This window comes from Aethalodelphis obliquidens, unplaced genomic scaffold (assembly GCF_003676395.1).
Source record: "Aethalodelphis obliquidens isolate GAN/ISIS:26980383/991018 unplaced genomic scaffold, ASM367639v1 scaffold92, whole genome shotgun sequence".
In the NCBI taxonomy this organism is placed as follows: Eukaryota; Metazoa; Chordata; class Mammalia; order Artiodactyla; family Delphinidae; genus Aethalodelphis; species Aethalodelphis obliquidens.
Window position 1 is genome coordinate 3,294,496 of NW_020838036.1, and position 20,431 is coordinate 3,314,926.

General features: G+C 36.9%; 1 protein-coding gene across 1 annotated transcript in view; it reads left to right on the forward strand.

The window, feature by feature from the left end:
• The window catches only part of ATP7A (ATPase copper transporting alpha), a 139,103-nt gene that overhangs the window by 57,687 nt on the left and 60,985 nt on the right, over positions 1 to 20,431 (forward strand). The window contains exon 2 of the mRNA XM_027095658.1: positions 4,447 to 4,587. Within this exon, the coding sequence (XP_026951459.1) occupies positions 4,468 to 4,587 (120 nt within the window). The 5' untranslated portion in view covers positions 4,447 to 4,467. The remainder of the gene's footprint in view (positions 1 to 4,446; positions 4,588 to 20,431) is intronic.

Below are 20,431 nucleotides of genomic sequence, written 5' to 3' on the forward strand. Positions count from 1 at the left end.
CCTCAGTAAGCCTGAGAGATGCTCCAATACTTTGGTCTGGAGCACACCCGATAATAAAACTGTAGTTCAGTTTTACATTCCTAACTCACCAGGTAAACTAGCCTTCATCTGTTGAGTGTATTGTATTCCAAAAGTTTGTTACCAATTCTGTTTTTTGAACTTGACAGTTTCTTATAAAACAATTTAGTCAGTTTTGGTAATGTACCTGAGTCAACCCTTAAAAGCCCCATTTTGACCCATAGCATATTTGAGCCATATAGGTACTAAGTCTGAATGTTCTGACCTTGAGGCAGGCAGCCATGTGCTACAAGAGGAAAGAGGAAGCAACTCCTTTTTTAGGCACAGGGCTAACAGTAGACAAAATATTGATAGGATCTGTTTGTTTTAGACATTATCACCTTCCCTTTTCATACTCATTACTGCTTCCCAGTGACCCTCTCCCTAGTTAGAGCCCCTAATGCCTTCATGCTTGCCTTAAGTACCCTGCCTTGGACTTTTCACCTAGACCTGTGAGTTCTTACATCCCAAGGATCCTTTGCTCTCAATTACCTGCGTTTCCTGTCCCATTTGGGCTTCTGTTCTATTGTAGTAACTGATCATACCTAGATATTAGGAGGTGTAATGCCAGCTATCAGCCCCTTAACCTATCAAAGAGGAGTTTGTATTTTAAAAAGAGGATACAATGTCTATTAAGACAACTGACCTAGATTCTTCAAAAAGTTACTTGGGGGAAAAGAGATAAAGGAGAGAGGCTGTTTTAGATTAAATGAGACAAAGGAGACATAACCAAATGCAGAGTGTGAACCTTGTCTGGATCCTGGTTTGGAAAAAAATAAAAGCTGTAAGGGATATTCTTGGGACATTTAGGACAATTTAAATAGAGAACTTATATTAAAGGATGTACAATGATTAATTTTCTTAGCTGTGATCATAGTATTGTGGTTTTATAGGAGTTCTTATTGTTTGGATATGCATGCTGAAGTATTATGATCTCTAAAACTTAAAAATAGTTTAGGAAAAATAGAGCAAGTATAGCAAAATGTTAACAATTGTTGAATTCATACAGAGGGTATACAGATAGATGTTCATTGTATTATTCACCTTTTATGTGTGGTTGAAAATTTTCATAGTAAAGATTTGGAAAACAGGGAAGCTGTTCATTAGTATAATATTCTTTAGATTGTAAAATTTCATGCAATTGAGAATTCAGGCAATATGGAGAACTTCATTTTTTACTACTTCTTCCCTATTCCACTTATCATTCATTCAAAGATTCACATATTGTCCTATTGACAGCAGCTGCTCTGGCTAGAGGAAGGAAGAGTTTCTCAGGGCAACAACAGCTTATTTTTACATATAGATTGTAAGTCATAGTTTACCAGAATGTGAAAATCTTTGGCAGTGTGGTTCATTAGAGTCATTATTTTTTTTGACTTTGAATAAAGGCTGTTTCAAGTCATTAAAATCAAAAGTTAGACAAAATGTATTCTTTTATATTGAATATATATTGTAAGTCTCTCTGTAAAAATAGTAATTTAATAGTAATTTCATAAGAAGAATCAGTGGACATAACTGAATTGTTAAGTGTTGCATTTGGAATAACTTTAGATCTAACTTTAAAAGTAAATAACAAAAATAGACTAATAATTATGAGTCTATTTCAGATCAAATCACACTATAAGTTACAGTTGTTCCATAATTAATGCCATTTGAAGTTAAGACTGAGACTGATGCACCTAGGGATGAATTTTTCTTTCAACTTTTCTAAGATTTTTACATTTTAAAAATGGATATGGAAAACAGTATGGAGGTTCTTGAAAAAAATTAAAAAACAGAACTATCATGTGATCCAGCAATTCCACTTCTGGGTATTTATCCAAGGGAAATGAAATCACTATCACAAAGATATTTGCACCCCTCTATTCATTGAAGCATTATTTACAATAGCCAAGACATGGAAATAACCAATGTCCATCGATAGATGAATAGATAAAGAAAGTGTGATATACATATACATATTCTTCAGCCGTAAAAATGAAGGAAGTCCTGCCACTTGTGACAACATGGATGGACCTTGAGGGCATTATGCTAAGTGAAATAAGTCAGACAGAGACAGACAAATACTGTATGAGCTCACTTATACGTGGAATCTGAAAAAACCTGAACTCATAGACTCAGAGAACAGATTGATGGGTTGGTTACCAGAGGTGGGGGGTAGGGAGTGGGCAAAATGGATGAAGGTCGTTAAAAAGTATAAACTTCCAGTTATAAGGTAAATAATTCCTGAGGATATAATGTACAGCATGGTGACTATAATTAACAATATTGTATATTTGAAGGCTGCTAAGAGAGTAGATCTTAAAATTTCTCATCACGAAAAAAAAATGTAACTATGTATAGTGATGGATGTTAACTAAACTTATGGTGGTAATTTTGCAATATATACATATATCAAATCATTATATTGTATACCTAAAACTAATACAATATTATATGTCAATTATATCTCAATAAAATGGCAGTTTCATGTGATTCAAACTAATTATCAGTGAAAAAAACAAAGATTCCTGCCTTCATGGAATTTTCGTTTTAGTGGGAAGTGTATTGCAGTGTAACAAATTATTCCAAAATTTAGTGGCTTAAAACAACCAACAATTATTATCTCACAGTTTCTGTGGGTCATGAATTTGGGAGTGGTTTAGCTGGGTGGTTCTGGCTCAAGGTCTGTCGTGAGGTTGTAAGTCTATATGTCAGCTGAGGCTACAGGCATCTAAAGACAACTGAGTCTGAAGGATCAGCTTTCAAGGCAGTTAACTCACCTAGTAGGAGGCCTTATGTCTTTGCTGGTTATTGACAGGAGGCCTCAATTTCTCACCATGTGAACCTCTCCAAAAGGCTGCTTGAGTATCCTCATGCCATGGCGGGTAGCTTCCCCTAGATGGGGTGATTCAAGAGAGAGGACAAGGAGGAAGCCACAGTGACTTTTTTCCCCTCCTGCAGTGCCTTTTATGACCAATCTTGGAAGTCACACTTTGTCACTTCCACTATTGACTTGGAAGCAAGTCACTGAGTCCAGGCCACACTCAAAGAGAAAGGAGTTAAATTCCACCTCTTGAAGGAAAGGAGTAGCAAAGAATTTGTGAACATATTTTAAAGCCACCACAGGAAGACAGGTAATATGCAATAAACATAGTAAGTAAATTATGGAGTTTATTAGAAGGTTATAAGTTCTATGAAAATAAGAAAAAAATAGAGCAAAGGTAATGGGAATCAGAGTATCTGTGTGTGGAAGGGGTGTGGGATGCAATTTTCAACAGTGTGGTCATTGAAAGACTCATTAGTAAGGTTAGATTTGAGTAGACTTGAAAGAGATGAGGAAGTTAGCTAAGCAAATATCTAAGAGAAGAAAGTCCTAAATCAAGGGAATAGCTAACCCAAAGGCCCTGTGGTGGGGGTAAAATGAGGTGAGAGAAAAGAATGTTAACCATATTTTATTAGTAGAGTATTTTCAGCTGGGGAGGTGGGAAAGTTGAGGAAGGATAATTTATTTTTTTTAACTTAAAGTTTTTTGTTGTTTTTCGGTTTTTAAGTTTTTATTTTATATTGGAGCATAGTTGATGAACAATGTTGTATTAGTTTGAGGTCTACAGCTAAGTGATTGAGTTATACATATACATGTATCTATTCTTTTTCAAACTGTTTTCCCATTTAGGTTATTACAGTGTTTTGAGCAGAGTTCCCTGTGCTATACAGTAGGTACTTCTTGGTTATCTTTTTTTTTTTTTTTTTTTTTTTGCGGTATGCAGGCCTCTCACTGTTGTGGCCTCTCCCGTTGTGGAGCACAGGCCCCAGACGCGCAGGCTCAGTGGCCATGGCTCACGGGCCTAGCCGCTCCGCGGCATGTGGGATCTTCCCAGACCAGGGCACAAACCCGTGTCCCTTGCATCGGCAGGTGGACTCTCAACCACTGCGTCACCAGGGAAGCCCAGTTTATCTATTTTAAATATAGTATTGTGTACATGTCAGCCCCAAACTTCCAATCTATCCCCCCCTGCCCTTCCCTCCTGGTAACCATAAGTTCGTTCTCTAAGTCTGTGAGTCTATTTCTGTTTTGTAAATAAGTTCATTTGTATCATTTTTTTTAGATTCCACATATAAGCAATATCATGTGATATTTATCTTTCTCTGTTTGACTTCACTTAGTATGATAGTCTCTAGGTCTATCCATGTTGCTGCAAATGGCATTATTTCATTCTTTTTTATGGCTGAGTAGTATTCCATTGTATATATGTACTACATCTTCTTTATCCATTCCTCTGTTGATGGACATTTAAGTTGTTTCCATGTCTTGGCTATTGTAAACAGCACTGCAGTGAACATTGGAGTGCATGTCAGAGGAAGGATTATTTCCGTGGCTGAAATTAACAAGTTCATTGTTTCTAATAGGAATATAAAGAAGAAATCAAAATGGATCCAAGTATGAGTGTGAATTCTGTCACCATCTCTGTTGAGGGGATGACATGTAGTTCCTGTGTTTGGACCATTGAACAGCGCATTGGAAAACTGAATGGTGTACATCACATTAAAGTAAGTTACTCCTTGGAAATCAGTGAAGTCAAATGCTGTTGACTGGAATTCTTCTGGGAAATTACTTCTAACACTGAGACAGATGCAGACACACTGACACGTACGACATAAAGACTATCACACTTTTAACCTTGAAGCTGAATAAGTTTTCTTCAGCCCATTAACTTATTTTTTTGTTAAAAAATAAGAAATAATACATTTTTAAAATTTAAAAACATCTGAAGATGGAATCTGGATGTTAATGTTTGTATATTTATCAATATATATTTTATAAGTATATAGATGCTGATATAATTTTTATTACTCTTAATCTCATGTTGATCTAAAATATATGTTCTCAGAGAAAGGACTGTGAGGTTTCTTTCTCTTATAGCATGACAGTTACTATGTTTAGTAATAATGTAGTCTTCTCTAAGAGCATGCATACAAAGTGTAACTAATTTTCTAAACATTTTCACTTCAATGTTATTTAATCAATAAATCATTTTATTTAAAAGAATACGTTACAATTAATTACATTAAGTGACATTACCAAACAGTTTTAGAGTGGTTAGCTCTAGAACAAGGAATGAAAGAAACACTGTTAACCATTATGTGTCTGTGTATTTTCTCTTCACATTTCTTAAATCACAAATAAAAAATAACAAGATACTGCAGTGAAAATACAATTAGTTTCTCGCAAATAAATTAAAAGTGTGTATGGTCTGGGGAAAACTGAAGCCCAGCTCACTGGCTTACAAAGGGGGTGTGATATAAAACTGGTGCCTCCACCCACATCACTCCCCTCTTCGATTCTGTTCTTCCCCAGAGCCCTAAGCTTCCCACACACCCTAGATTACTGCTGAGGAGTGAGCTGACACCATCCTGTATGAGTGAGGCCTGGCATGATGCGCTCAGGTTTAGGGCAAGGGGAAGGCCGTAGGTGAAACTGGAAGATGGGGAACTAAAGACGTGCACTCACTGCCTCTGCTCTCTGAGTATTCAACCACATCACCCTCCCTCCAAAAGGAAGCTAATGTGACACAGTGACTCTGGAAGGAACCTAGCGGTATGTTGGAGTGCAACAGACCAAATGGTTTCTACAGCTGAATCAATCCAGCCAGAGAACATGAAGGAGAGAAGGGAGGGCACAGTTGTCCCTCTAGGTCTGGAGACTTTGGGTCACCCAGGATGCAGTCCCCTTTAAGAAAACTGCCTTCCAGAGCCAGGCCCCTAAGTTGGCAAATTCTGAAATGAAAGAGAGAGGTATCACCTGTTAGAGCCCTATGCTGCTGCTCCAAGCATTGGGTTTGCAAATATAAGAGGGGATAACCCGAAGCTAATGGCCTGGGTAACTAAAGAATGAAACTAGATGGGCTAGGCACGGGCATGCTGAACATTTATCTAATTCCTCCCTGAGAGCTGTCCAGGCCTAGGAGCTGCCCTGAGCACTCGTCTTTGCTGAGCTTAGACTTAGGGCAAGGGGAGGGCAGAAAAATGGAGAGTAAAATAAAAATATAAAGAGCCAGAAAACCCAAAGCATGGCCCAAGGGAACCTTTCTGCAGGGATAGGTTTCTCAGGGCCTGCATTTTCTCCTGATCCATAAAAACTCTGAGCTTTTATCAAAGAGGATAGAAACTCTCTGTTGGGGAGGGAGGACAACAGGAGATCAGGGAGATCCTGCTGGCTATCCTGGGGCAAAGCAGGGGGAAAGGGAGCCTCTCCATTTCCCAGAGACAAACTGCCAAAAAAGACTGTGTAGAAGCCTCCCTGGGCAGAGCCCAGGACTGAGAAAGGTGGTAGGGATTTGAGTTCACTTCAGTTTTTAATTGCAAAAATAAAATTGACTTTTGTTAGACTATCTTAACACATTCCTGCTATAATTCGTCTCAGAATCCTACTTAGTGGAAAAGAGTGGTTTATTTGTATATTCTAATTTTTCTGCAATGAACATGAATTGTTAATATAATTGTTATAAATAAATAAGAAAACCTGAACTTTGTTTAGCGCCTTCTAAACACAAAAGCCAAAAGTACTAAAGTCAACACAAAACTACCCCAAAGGGAACAAAATGATACTGTGCCCCCTCATATCCTGTAAAAAATGTATTTGAATGTGTCCTGTGCTCATTTTTTTGACATAGACATAGTATGTTAAAGCTGCAAGGGGTCTTAGATATGACTTAAGTCGTCTAGCCCCCTCATTTTACAGATCAACAGATTGAAGCGCAGATAAGGAAGTGACCTGTGCTAAGTTACACAGCTACCTAATACCAAACAAAACTAGAACTCAAGTTCCATGATTCCTGGGCCAGTATGTTTCGTGGTCATACAGTGTCTACAGATGCAGTTTAATTTGTATATGGTTCTCAAACTTGTGATCTCCAATTTATTCTTTCACATAACTTCTAAAAATAAAGGAACCTGGTATTTTCATCATAAAGGTGCCTCCTACCACCAAATTGCTGTTTTAGCTCTGTATCACTAGTCTCTATAAATTCTCCTCAGAATAGTTCTAGTATTTTTAGTATGAGACACCTTGAATTATATTTTATTTGTCACTACCTTTTTAATCTTTTTATTTCCATGTTCGTAAAAATGTCTTTGATTTTAAAGCCTTTGGGGTTAAAAAAGTATGTTTTGATTAAGTCCAGCTTTCTCAGCCTCAGCACTATTGACATTTTGGGCTGGATAATTCTTTGTTTTGGGGGGCTGTTCTGTGCTTTCTATGATGTTTAGCAGCATCCCTGGCCTCTACCCACCAGATGCCAGTAGCCTCTCCTCCCACTTGTGACAACCAAAAATGTCTCCAGACATTGCCAGTGTCTCCTAGGGGTGAAATTGCCCTCAGTTGAGGATCACTTCTGTAGTCCCTTCTCAGAGAACCTACTGTACACCCTTTGTCTGTTCAGTTAATATTTGATGATGGTGAATTGATATATCAAACAGGCTCATGTGCCCCTTTCTCTTCATATTAGCTTCTTATGGTTCTTTTTTTTGCCAGTTAGAGGTATAGTGAACAGTGGTTCTCAAACCATACCATGAGAATCACCTGGAGGGCTTGTAAAACATAAATTGCTGGTTCCATGCCCAGAGTTTCTGTTTTAGTAGATCTGAATGGGGCCTGAGAATTTGCATGCCTAATAAGTACCCAGGTAACTCTAAAGGTGCTGGTCCTGGGACCACAGTTTAAGAACCATTATATTGCATGAGCTATACTTACACTGAAGATTATTTATCATTTATCTGAAATTTAAATTTAACTGGGTCTGTCCTGTATTTTTATTTGCTAAATCTGGTAACCCTTCTTTGAAATCATCCTTCCCCTTTACTTTTACTTTTTGTTCCTGTAAGTTTTGCTTTTTAAAAACTGCCATGTAAATGGAATCATATGTTATATAGCCTTTTGAGTCTGGCTTCTTTCACTTAGCATCATGCATTTGAGATTTGTCCATGTTCTTGCATGTATCACTGGTTCTTTCCTTTTCATTGCTGAGGAGTATTCCATTGTGTGGATGTACCAAAGTTTGTTTACCCATTCACCTTTTGAGAGACATTGGATTGTTTATACTTTCTTTTGTGATTATGAAAAGCAGTGCTCTGAATGTTCACATCCAAGTCTTTGTGTGGACATAAGTTTTAATTTCTCTTGGGCAAATTCCTAGGATTTGATTTGTTCCATCATATGATAAGTGTATGTTTAACTTTTTGAGACACTGACAATTGATTTACCACAGTGGCTATACTATTTTATCTTCCCACCAGCAATGTTTGAGGATTCCACTTTTCTCACATTCTCTCCAACACTTTGTATTAACAGTCTTTTTAGTTATAGACATTCTAGTGAGTATGTAGTGGTATCTCACTAATTCACATTCCCTTAATAGCTAATGATATTGAGCATCTTTTCATGTGTTCATTAGGCATTTGTATACCTTTTTTGGTAAAGTGTCTGTCAAACCTTTTGTGAAATTTTTAGCTGGGTGTTTCGTTTTCTTATTATTCAATTTTGATTGTTTTCTATGTGTTCTGAATTGTCTTCTTTTAGATATGTGTTTTGCAAATAATTTTTCCAGTCTGTGGCTTGTCTTTTTAATCTCTTAAAAGTATCTTTCCCAGGGCTTCCCTGGTGGCGCAGTGGTTGAGAGTCCACCTGCCGATGCAGGGGACACGGGTTCGTGCCCCGGTCTGGGAGGAGCCCACATGCCGAGGAGCGGCTGGGCCCGTGAGCCATGGCCGCTGAGCCTGCACGTTCCGAGCCTGTGCTCTGCAACGGGAGAGGCCACAACGGTGAGAGGCCCACGTACCTCAAAAAAAAAAAAAAGTATCTTTCCCAGAGCAGCAGTTTTTACTTTTGATGAATTCCACTTTACCTACTTTTTTTCCTTTATGGAGCATGCTTTTGGTGTCATAGCTAAGAAATCTTGGCCTCACCCAGGATCACAAAGATTTTTCTCCTATGTCTTCTAAAAGTTCTTTCATTTTAGGTTTTGCATTTAGATCTATTATCCATTTTGAATTAATGTGAATACATTATGAGGTATGGGTTGAGGTTAATTTTTTTTAATATGGATGTCCAGTTTTCCAGGCAGCTCTATTTGTTGAAAAGTTTATTCTTTCTCCATTGAATTGCCTTTGCACCTTTGTTGAAAATCAATTTACCATATATTTATGGGTATATTTCTGTATGCTCTGTCCTATTCCATTGATCTGTATGTCTGTCCTTTGGCCAATAAATACCACAGTCTTGATTATTGTAGCTTTATAATAAATCTTTTCTTTTTTTTGGAGCAGAGAAAGATTTATTGCAGGGCCAAGCAAGGAGAATGGGTGGCTCATGATTGAAAAACCTCCTTAAGTCCCTAATGGTTTTCAGGGGGAAGTTTTTAATAGGAAAAATTTGGGGTGAGGGCTGCAGGGTGTGTGACTTTCTTCTGATTGGTGGGTGGTGAAGTAACAGGATGGTGCTCCAGGAATCTCGTATTCAGCCTGAAGTTAGCATCCTCCACCTGGGTGGAGGCCTTAGTTCCTGGTCTCAGGACTTAATGAAGCTCAGGTTCTTTACGTCTTGTCACAGAAAGATTTCAGTGAGAGATAAAGTGATAGGTAAGAAGTGGATTTACTTAGAGAGATACACATTCCACAGACAGAATGCGGTCTGTCTCAAAAGGTGAGAGCAGCCTATGATAAATCTTAAAATCAGGTAGTGTAATTTCTCAACTTTGTTCTTTTTCAAAATTGTTTTGGCTGTTCTATTTTCTTTCCATTTACATATACATTTTAGAATCATTATATAGGTTTCTACAAAAATATTTGCTGGGATTTTGATTGCGATTGTGTTGATTCTGTAGATCCATTTGGATAGAATTAACATCTTAATATTGCGTATTCAACCCTGTGCACATGCTATATCTCTCTATTTAGGTATTTCTTGATTTCTTTTATCAGGGATCTATAATTTTCAGTCTTCAGATTCTGCATATATTTTGTTAGGCTTATATTCAAGTATTTTCTGTTTTTAGATGATGTTTAAATGGTACTTTTTTTTTTTTTTTTTTTTTTTTGCGGTACGCGGGCCTCTCACCGTTGTGGCCTCTCCCATTGCGGAGCACAGGCTCCAGACTCACAGGCTCAGCGGCCATGGCTAACGGGCCTAGCCGCTCCGCGGCATGTGGGATCTTCCCGGACTGGGGCACGAACCCGTGTTCCCTGCATCGGCAGGCGGACTCTCAACCACTGCGCCACCAGGGAAGACCCGGTACTTTTTTTTTTAATTTAAATTTCAGTTGTTCATTACAAACATACAGAAATGCAGTTGGTTTTTGTATGTTGACTTTGTATCCTGAACTTTGCTAAACTGACATTAAGTCTATTAGCTCTTTTTGTAGATTCTTTGGGATTTTCTACATAAGCAGTTATGTCATCAGGACATAAAAATAGTTTTATTTCTTCCTTTCTAGTCTGTATGTCTTATTTCTTTTCTGTCTAGAACCTCCATTACAATTTGGAATAGGAGTGGTAACAGTGAACATCTACGTCTTGTTACTGGTTGTAGGGGGAAAACATTCAGTCCTTCACCATTAAGTATTGTGTTAGTAGAGGGTTTTTGTAGATGCCCTGTATCAGGTTAAGGAAATTCCTTTCTCTTCCTGGTTTTCTGAGAGCTTTTATTTGTAATCACGAATAGATGTTGCATTTTTTCAAGTGCTTTTTCTGCATCTCGATATGATCATATTATTTTTCTTCTTTAAGGCTGTTAATATGGTGAATTACACTGATTGATTTTCAAATGTTATACTAGCCACGCATTCCCAGGATAAGCCCCACTTGGTCAAAGAATACTTTTAATGAAAAATTTCAAACATACACAGAAGTGAAGACCTAGTACAAGGAACCTCCCTGTACCTGTCACCCTTGCTACTTATTTTCATGATATCCTTGCTACTTATTTTCATGACATTCTCATCATTTGAATTTGATAATGTATTTTGCTGATGCTTTTAAGAGTTGATCTGGACCTTCCTACCTGTTGTACTTTTTGACTAGTGGATTGGAATTTCCTAGTATATCTCCATGCCGTTTCCAAGCCTTTTTGCTGCCCCCTGCCCACCGTTTTCCTTGTCACTCTTCAGGATTCTCAGCACTGTTTGGAGCACAGCACTCTTTCCCATGCTTCATTCAGTTTGGTTCCCCACCTGTTCTCTCCTATTTCTCCACAACTTGTATCTAAGGGCCCAAAGAAATTAACAATATCTCCTTGTCAAAAGATTGGGGATTTCTACTATAATGATGGTAATATATGAATGGTTTTTCTTAAATATTTTACTGTGAATTGCTGACTCTTCAGCATGTTTATTTTCACTGCCAGGGCTTAATGAGTTAATGTGTAATTTTAACTGGCTTGTGTCTTCATTTGTATAATGTACTTATTATTTTAATATATTTAAGTTTTCAGCATCATTAAAACAACTTTATATTGGCAGTGGTTCTATAATATTTACCAGAAGTTTTCTATAATTTTGCTTTTATACAATATTCATTATAGTGATGATGGAAAGTTAATGCAACTTTGGAATTTGATCAGCTTGCATCAGTCCTAAAATGCTTTTCTTTTGACTAGTTCATATCCACATGTAAAAGATAAATTTTAGACACACTGCCCAGAGTAGATGTTAATATTCTAAAGGGAGCTTTGTCTAACTGGACATCAGATTTAGTGCAGGATTTAAAATTAGGAATCTGATGGATTCTTTCTAATAATCAGAAGCTCATTATATATTTTAAGTGCATGAATCATTAAATTTGAAACAATTTTTTTTTACTTTTTATTTTATATTGGAGTATAGTTGATTAACAATGTTGTGTTAGTTTCAGGTGTATAGCAAAGTGATTCAGTTATACATATACATGTATCTATTCTTTTTCAAATTCTTTAGGTTGTTACATAATATTAAGCAGAGTTCCCTGGGCTATACAATAGGTCCTTGTGGGTTATCCATTTAAAATATAGCAGTGTGTACATGTCAGTCCCAAACTCCCTAACTATCCATCCCCCCCACCCTTACCCCCGGTAACCATAAGTTCCATTCTCTCAGTCTGTAAGTCTGTTTCTGTTTTGTCAATAAGTTCATTTTTATCATTCATTTTTAGAATCCACAGACAAGTGATACTATGCAATGTTTCTCTTTCTCTATCTGACTTACTTTACTCAGTATGACAATCTCTGGGTCCATCCATGTTGCTGCAAATGGCACTATTTCATTCTTTTTAATAGCTGAGTAATATTCCATTGTATATATGTACCATATCTTCTTTTTCCATTCCTCTGTCAATGGACGTTTAGGTTGCTTCCATGTCTTGTCCATTGTAAACAGTGCTGCAATGAACATTGGGGAGCATGTATCCTTTCAGACCATGTTTTTCTCCAGATATATGCCCAGGAGTGGGATTGCTGGATCATATGGTAGCTCTATTTTTAGTTTTTTTAAAGAACCTCCATACTGTTCTCCATAGTGGCTGTACCAATTTACATTCCCACCAACAGTGTAGGAGGGTTCCCTTCTCTTCACACCCTCTCCAGCATTTACTGTTTGTGGATTTTTTGATGATAGCCATTCTGACTGGTGTAAGGTGGTATTTCATTGTAGTTTTGATTTGCATTTCTCTAATAATTAGCGATATTGAATATCTTTTCATGTGCCTCTTGGCCATCTTGTATGTCGTCTTTGGAGAGATGTCTGTTTAGGTCTTCTGCCCATTTTTTGATTGGATTGCATTTCTGTACACTAACAATGAAAGATCCAAAAGAGAAATTCAAGAAACAATCCCATTTGCCATCTCATCAAAGAGAATAAAATACCTAGGAATAAACCTACCTAAGGAGACAAAAGACCTGTACTCTTAAAACTACAAGACACTGATGAAAGAAATTGAAGATAACACAAACAGATGGAAAGATATATCATGTTCTTGGATTGGAAGAATCAATATTGTCAAAATGACTACACTGTCCAGAGCAATCTACAGATTCATTGAAATCCCTATCAAATTACCAATGGCATTTTTCACAGAACTAGAACAAAAAATCTTAAAATTTGTATGGAGACACAAAAGGCCCCAAATAGCCAAAGCAATCTTGAGAAAGAAAAACGGAGCCAGAGGAATCAGGCTCCCTGCCTTCAGACTATACTACAAGGCCACAGTCATCAAAACAACATGGTACTGGCACAAAAATAGAAATATAGATCAAAGGAACAGGGTAGAAAGCCCAGAAATAAACCCACACACTTATGGTCAATTAATCTATGACAAAGGAGGCAAGACCATACAATGGAGGAAAGACAGTCTCTTCAATAAATGGTGCTGGCAAAACTGGACAGCTACATGTAAAAAAAAGAAATTAGAGCATTCTTTAACACCATGCACAAAAATAAACTCAAGATGGATATAGACCTAAATATGAGACCAGACACTATAAAACTCTTAGAGGAAAACATAGGCCAAACCCTCTCTGACATAAATAACAGCAATATCTTTTTTGATCGCTCTCCAAGAGTAATGGAAATAAAAACAGAAATAAACAAATGGGACCTAATTAAACTCAAAAGCTTTTTCACAGCAAAGGAAACCATAAACAAAACAAAAAGACAGCCCACAGAATGGGAGAAAATATTTGTAAATGATGTGACCGACAAGGGATTAATTTCCAGAATTTACAAACAGCTCATACGGCTTAATTTCATGGAAGCAGAATATTTTGTGTATCTCCAGATCAAATACTTTTGATCTGTCTTTTAATCTTAATCTAAACATTAATCTTTTACCTGTTTATTCTTCAGAGATTTCAAAATGGGTTTTAGCTTTTCTGTGAAGTACAGGATTCATGCTTTCTTGTCCTTACAGTATTCTTTTTTAATTTTTTTGGCTGTGCCGCACGGCATGTGGGATCTTAGTTCCCCGACCAGGGATCGAACCCGTGCCCCCTGCCTTGGAAGGGTGGAGTCTTAACCACTGGACCCCCAGGGAAGTCCCCTCCTTATGGTATTCTCGTCTGTGATTCAGACGTCTCATGAGATCTTGAGCAGATTGGCTTCAGTTTGTCTTGTTTTTATTACAAAACGTTGGCTAATTGGCGCATAGTGATTCTTACCACATGTGACGTGTGGTGCCAATATGTGGGCAATTCTTTTCTATATCTGAAACTCTTGATTTTTTGCATGTCTGAGTTTCATATTCATCTTGGCCAGAGAGCACAAAGTAAACTTTGTATCCATTTTACATGTATGGGAGGGAGGAAAGCAGTGTTTCTCATTTGCTTACTAAACTACACACTCTGGTCAGTTAAGACTATGTTGATGGTTGTGGCAGGGAAAGCTTTCTTTACACAGTGTAATATGCCTTCTGCTAAGTTTTCTGTCCTGTAGGCATCCATGTGAATACTTGGATATGAATTTTTCCCTTTCACGTTCTCCAAAGGTAGGATTTTCCTTTGTATTCACCATCTATCTTGGCATAACTACACTTCAGAGGCTTCCTCATTGCCTCCTCCCCTTCTCCCCCCAAGGATGCTCCTGCCTTTAATTTGCTTTGGGGAGAGAGCCAAGTTGGAAAAGCTGAGAGATGACAGGTAACTTTTATTAACTATACTGCAGGTTTTCTCAAATGTGTTTATATTTAAAATACATTTATAAAAACATTTTGTAATTTTTTTCACTAATTGTAACTGTCTGAAAATCAAATGGATGTTTTTTCAATTTGCTAATTAGAAAAGAGGATGGCAAAGTAGTTCTGCAACCCGCAGTCCCAAACTTTAAAAATGAATAATTTAATTTCAGTGAATAATAAATATGGCACTTCTACTTGATTTATCCTCAAATGAAACCAATTAAACTTCCTCCGCTTGATCTAACATGGCTGGTGCTGAAGGCCAGAATAGAAGCTAAATCTTACTAATTAAGTGTCTGTGCTGATTGAAGTAAAGCTGTTTTAACCATCCAGAAACTAGTTCACAAAGTTTCTCCAAGTGATTTAGGTTCTTATTGTCTACTGACAACTAATGCGTTTTCCAAAACCCTCAACTCTCTGACAAACTATTTTTGATTATTAATTTTTTGCCAGCATATCTATGTATAACTAAAGGACTAGATTCTGTTTTGACATTTGCAAGTACATTCCTGTATAAATTTTCCCCAAAGACTGTTGCACCCCACTCATATGTAAGGCTTCTATGTTTACCGCATCTTCCCAGAATTCACCACTGCTTAATATGACCTATTTAAGGTCAGAAAAATGCAATTAAATTGGATTAAGTTGTAAAGGAAGAGTAGCAGAAATATAATATGAAAGCACTTTGTGTTATCAACAGTGATTTATATGGATCGCAGTGACAGATACTTAAGGCTATACTTTCCAGGGCACAGTCATAATTTGTTTGCTGAAAATGAAAGGAAACACACTTTTTCTGCCTTTTCCAGCTCTGCCTCTCCTTCTTTAGTCAAAAGCCCACATGATATAGAGTATACTAGTGATCTTTCCTCTTTTCTCATTCCTTTAAAAAATATTTTACTGAGTGTTGTCTTCTAGGCCCAGAGACAGATTTATGGTGATGTTAATGAAGTTTAGGTTTCAGAGCCCCTCACTGGCATTGACCAGTTCTGAGACCCTGGAAAGAGTCTTAGCAGTGTGTTCACATGGTTATCTGTTTTTGCAAAAGTAAAACATTTTGACCACAGTCCTTTAATTAAGTCCACAAAAGGTGGATTCACCTCTTTCTAGGCACCATATAGAAAATTGTCCTTGGGACTTCCCTGGCAGTCCAGTGGTTAGGAATCTGTGCTTCCACTGCAGGGGGCCACAGGTTCAATCCCTGGTCAGGGAACTAGGATCCCTCATGCCCTGCAGCGTGGCCAAAAAGAAAAAAAAAAAAGAAAGAAAATTGTCCTTGTCCAAACATAATTTATAGTCATAATGCAGCCTAACATGTTAATATATAAATATTGATCACTTTTCAAGGACTGTTAAGGTTTGAAATTTCTGGATCATAGTTTGTGAGGTTATAATTAAGACCAATGTGCAGTCAGTTTAGAAACCAGATTTGAATAGGACATTGTTTCGACTAAGTCAAGGAGCTCTTGTAGTGTTTGGAATAAAACTCTGATATGAAGTAATGTAATTGTGATGTTAAATTGAGTGGGGTTGCTTTATTTAAAAAATGTTACAGCGGAACAGATTAGAGCTTTAACAGAATTCAAGGAAACTGAATAGTCAAGAAGTCTCTAATTTTGGAAAAGTAGAATGAATATGATTATATGTCTTTGCAGTTTCAGCGTTTAAATACATTTTGGGAATTGTGTCTTAAATTGTGAAGTTTATAAATGAGTGTAATACTCTTGTTCTGCCAGTGTCAAGACTGTAGACTTTAAAGGGATTAACCTGAAGGTTTATTTAATCACCCCAGTGGTCTGTTCAGGGGAAAAATAAAATGGGCAGATAATGTGAAGGTCTTTCTCTGGGATTGTCTGGCCTTTTGAAAGTGGTAATGTAAAATAAATTTAATTAGATATAAGTACTGAATGGCTCTAAAGGTTAATGCCTTATTAACAAATTACTTTGTCCTTGAAATTTAACTGCATTTTGAGTGCTTTTTCCCTTTACTCAGTTAAAGGCTGCAGTCCATTTTCCTAATACAGACTATCCTTTAAAAAAATGACCACCTAGGGAATTCCCTGGTGGTCCAGTGGTTAGGACTTGGCACTTTCACTGCAGAGGGCCAGGGTTCAATCCCTGGTCAGGGAACTAAGATCCCACAAGCTGCACAACATCGCCAAAAAACCCCTTAAAAGTAACTTTAAAAAAAATTATTGGAAAAATAACACATGTCCAGAGTAAAATCCCCTTCCCAAAAGAAACCAGTTATCAGTTTAGTATGTATAGATTCTTCCAGAAATAGACTCTGAATATAAAATGATTTACATGTATATATCTATATGTGTGTGTTTATACAGTTGACCCTTGAACAACACGGGTTTGAACTGCACAGGTCCACTTATACATGGATATTTTTCAAAAAATATGAACTGTGGTACTACATGATCGATGGTTGGTTGAATCCGAGGGTGTGGAACTGAGGATACAGAGGGCCAACTGTAAAGTTATACATGGATTTTCAATAGCCTCAGGGGTGGGGCGCCCTTAATTCCCCCAATTGCTTGTTGTTTAAGGGTCAACTGTATATATGTGTGTGTGTTTGTGTATGTGTGTATCCCCTTTTTATATAAATGGAAGCATACTATATACACACTGTTCTATACTTTGCTTTTTTCACTTAGCAAATACATCTTAGGTACTGTTCCCTATCAGCATATAGAAATCAATCTTTTTGTTTCTATTTGGAACTTTCTCCCCCTAACTTTTGCTATGGCAAATGATGATGGTACACTGAACATTTCTTTTTTCAAACACCATGTTAGAGTGATATAGGCATTTTGCCTTATATAAATTCTTAGGTAATACTCGTCCATCCATGAAGATGCAGACAGTTATTCAAAGAGGCTTATGTTTCTGATTTAGTTGAACTTTATCCCAAGGATCAAAGAAATGTCAAATCCAAGGTAGAAACTAGCAGTGGAGGAATGATGTAAAGAGGGACTTTCACTATTTCCTTTCTTTGTATTTAAATTGTTATAATGAATAATCATGCATTGGTTGTATAATTTTTAAAAAAATTAACATATTTATTTATTTATTTTGGCTGCGCCAGGTCTTAGTTGCAGCACGCGGGATTTTTCGTTGCGGCATGCATGCGGGATCTAGTTCCCTGACCAGGGATCGAGCCTGGACCCCCTGCATTGGGAGCGAGGAGTCTTACCCACTGGACCACTGGGGAAGTCCCAGTTGTATAATTTTTGAAGCAAAATAAAATTATATTAGCAATGAAAATTCTGACAAAGCACTCAGTTTACAGAAAAACAATGCTACAACTTAAACTAACAATCTCCACATCTTTTTCATTTTCAAGCATTTGGCTTTTAAATTTTTAGATTGGTTTTGGGCTATTTTCTTAGTCTCTTAAGAAATTGTCTTTTGCTAGTTCATACATTGATTTAATAATTTTAAGTGGTAACCTTTATTTAGGTTGGTCAAATAGGATAAATATTAATATAACTTGATGGCTTACTCTTATCTTACTTTAATTTTCAGTATGCTATATTGAAGCATCAAAGTAGAGTGTTAATATATATACATTATTTTTTCAACAAACAATAATAGAATTTGTATTCAGACATATGTAATATAAATAAGATTCCTATTATGTATTTTATATAGTTTTTAGTTGTCAAAATTCTGGGAGGAGAATCAAACATATTAGAAAGTCAAGATTATTGTAAATCATTTTACTTTTCTGACTTTAGTCTGAAAAATGACAGAATCCTTTCAAGCTCTCAAAAACCTCTGAATCACTCTATGTTGAGTTGTTATGAAAATGTTAGAAAGTGGGCTTTAAACCCTTTGAAGACACCCCCACTGGCTGAGTAGCATGCTAATCTGAATTTATGATGACATATAAATTAATTCCTGGGAGGATAAAAAGGAATTTCAGTGTGCTGAAACTTTAGCAAAGGACCTTTCCCAAAGTGGCTTTTGAAAATGGGGAAATGTTAGAATGTAGTAATTGTCAAATCCTGCTAAAAACCCAAAGAAATATATTCTCTAAATTATTTTTTATTTAAACTGGTATGGGAGTAGACATGAAATGTGTGGGGGGAAAGTAAACATAGAACTAAAATTTGGTTCACACACTAGAAATATTTCATACTTTTCAGGTGTTTTTATTTATGTCACACATTGCTCAAAGCATAGGCATAGAATTTTAGTTTTTCAAGGAAATTGAAGATCATCTAGCCTCACCATTTATAGATGGAAAGAACATGGACTTTGGAGTTAAATCGACCTACGTTTGAATCCTAGCTCTTTCGTTTTCTTGCTGGGTTTCTTGGGCAATTTATTCAATTTCCTAGCCTTCAGATAGGAAATTGGATCACTTTTTATAATCTGTAATTATAAAAGTATACAGAAAACACATGCAGATAAAGTATACGGTGCTTGACTTGCAAGGTTTAGACATTTCAGCAGACAAAGAGCTCCATTAAAATAATGGATCTTTACAATTCCTATGGACAATGAGCACCCTTTACACCACTGTTAATGCTATTGAGGCCACAGAGTACGTTTGATTTGTTCTCTTCAACTCCTACCTTCATCTAAATATAGTGAACAGTCCTCCATCTTGAGTCCTTCATAGGAGCCACATTCATAACTTGTAGACTGTTAGATGTTTATTTTCAGAGGAACTATTGATAAAATAGAAAAATAGTTTCTCTGGGAAAAAAAAACAGAGCAACAACATTGATTCCTAATGAAAGATTCTGAGAAAGAGAAGCTGTTGAAACTTTCGAGCACTGTGGGGAATAGGCGAAAGTGGTTTACATTGGTGGGGATCATGTGAAAGGAGAGTGGCACAGACCCAGAATCAGACAGACTGCTGCCAGCAATTCCTGGCTCTACGGAGTCTGTGCCTGCTTTTGCTCACCGTTGGACCCCTAGCAAGCTAGCACGGTGCTGGGAACATAATAGGTACTCAGTAAATATTTGTTAAATAAATAAATGCTATTTTAGCTTCTTGCCCAAGGATTTGGCATCCAGAACAGTATTGTGATAATCACTATGTGAATTTCCTCTTAAAAGAAGCAAAGGTGCTGCCTGTTTTTGTTTCCTTTGAGACCTTAGGCTTGAACAGTCTCTTTGATATCTAAAATTCAGAGGAAAAGTTGAGTGCTGTTATCCCAAAGGGGAACATTTTTGTGCTAGGTGTGGTCGATCCAGCTTTAAAACACACAAATGGAAGCTACTAAATAAGGAAGTGTTTTCTGGTTTGCAGCATGAAAACAACATAGGATAATACAACTTTATTGTGTAGTATTTTATATACGTAGTTTCCTTATTTTTTTATGTCTTTTATAAACAGAAGACAGGCTATAGCAGTAGAAAGTATAGCAAACCATGTAGTGACAAAGTGATTTTTGCTTTAAAAATCAGCTTTAAGAACAGTTTCTCATAGCTAGTGGGAAGCAGCCACATAGCACAGGGAGATCAGCTCTGTGCTTTGTGAGCACCTACAGGGGTGGGGTAGGGAGGGTGGGATGGAGACGCAAGAGGGAGGAGATATGGGGATATATGTATATGTATAGCTGATTCACTTTGTTATAAAGCAGAAACTAACACAACAATGTAAAGCAATTATACTCCAATAAAGATGTTAAAAAAAAAACTTTCTCATTGCGTATGTTGGTAAATTGAAATTGTGAGG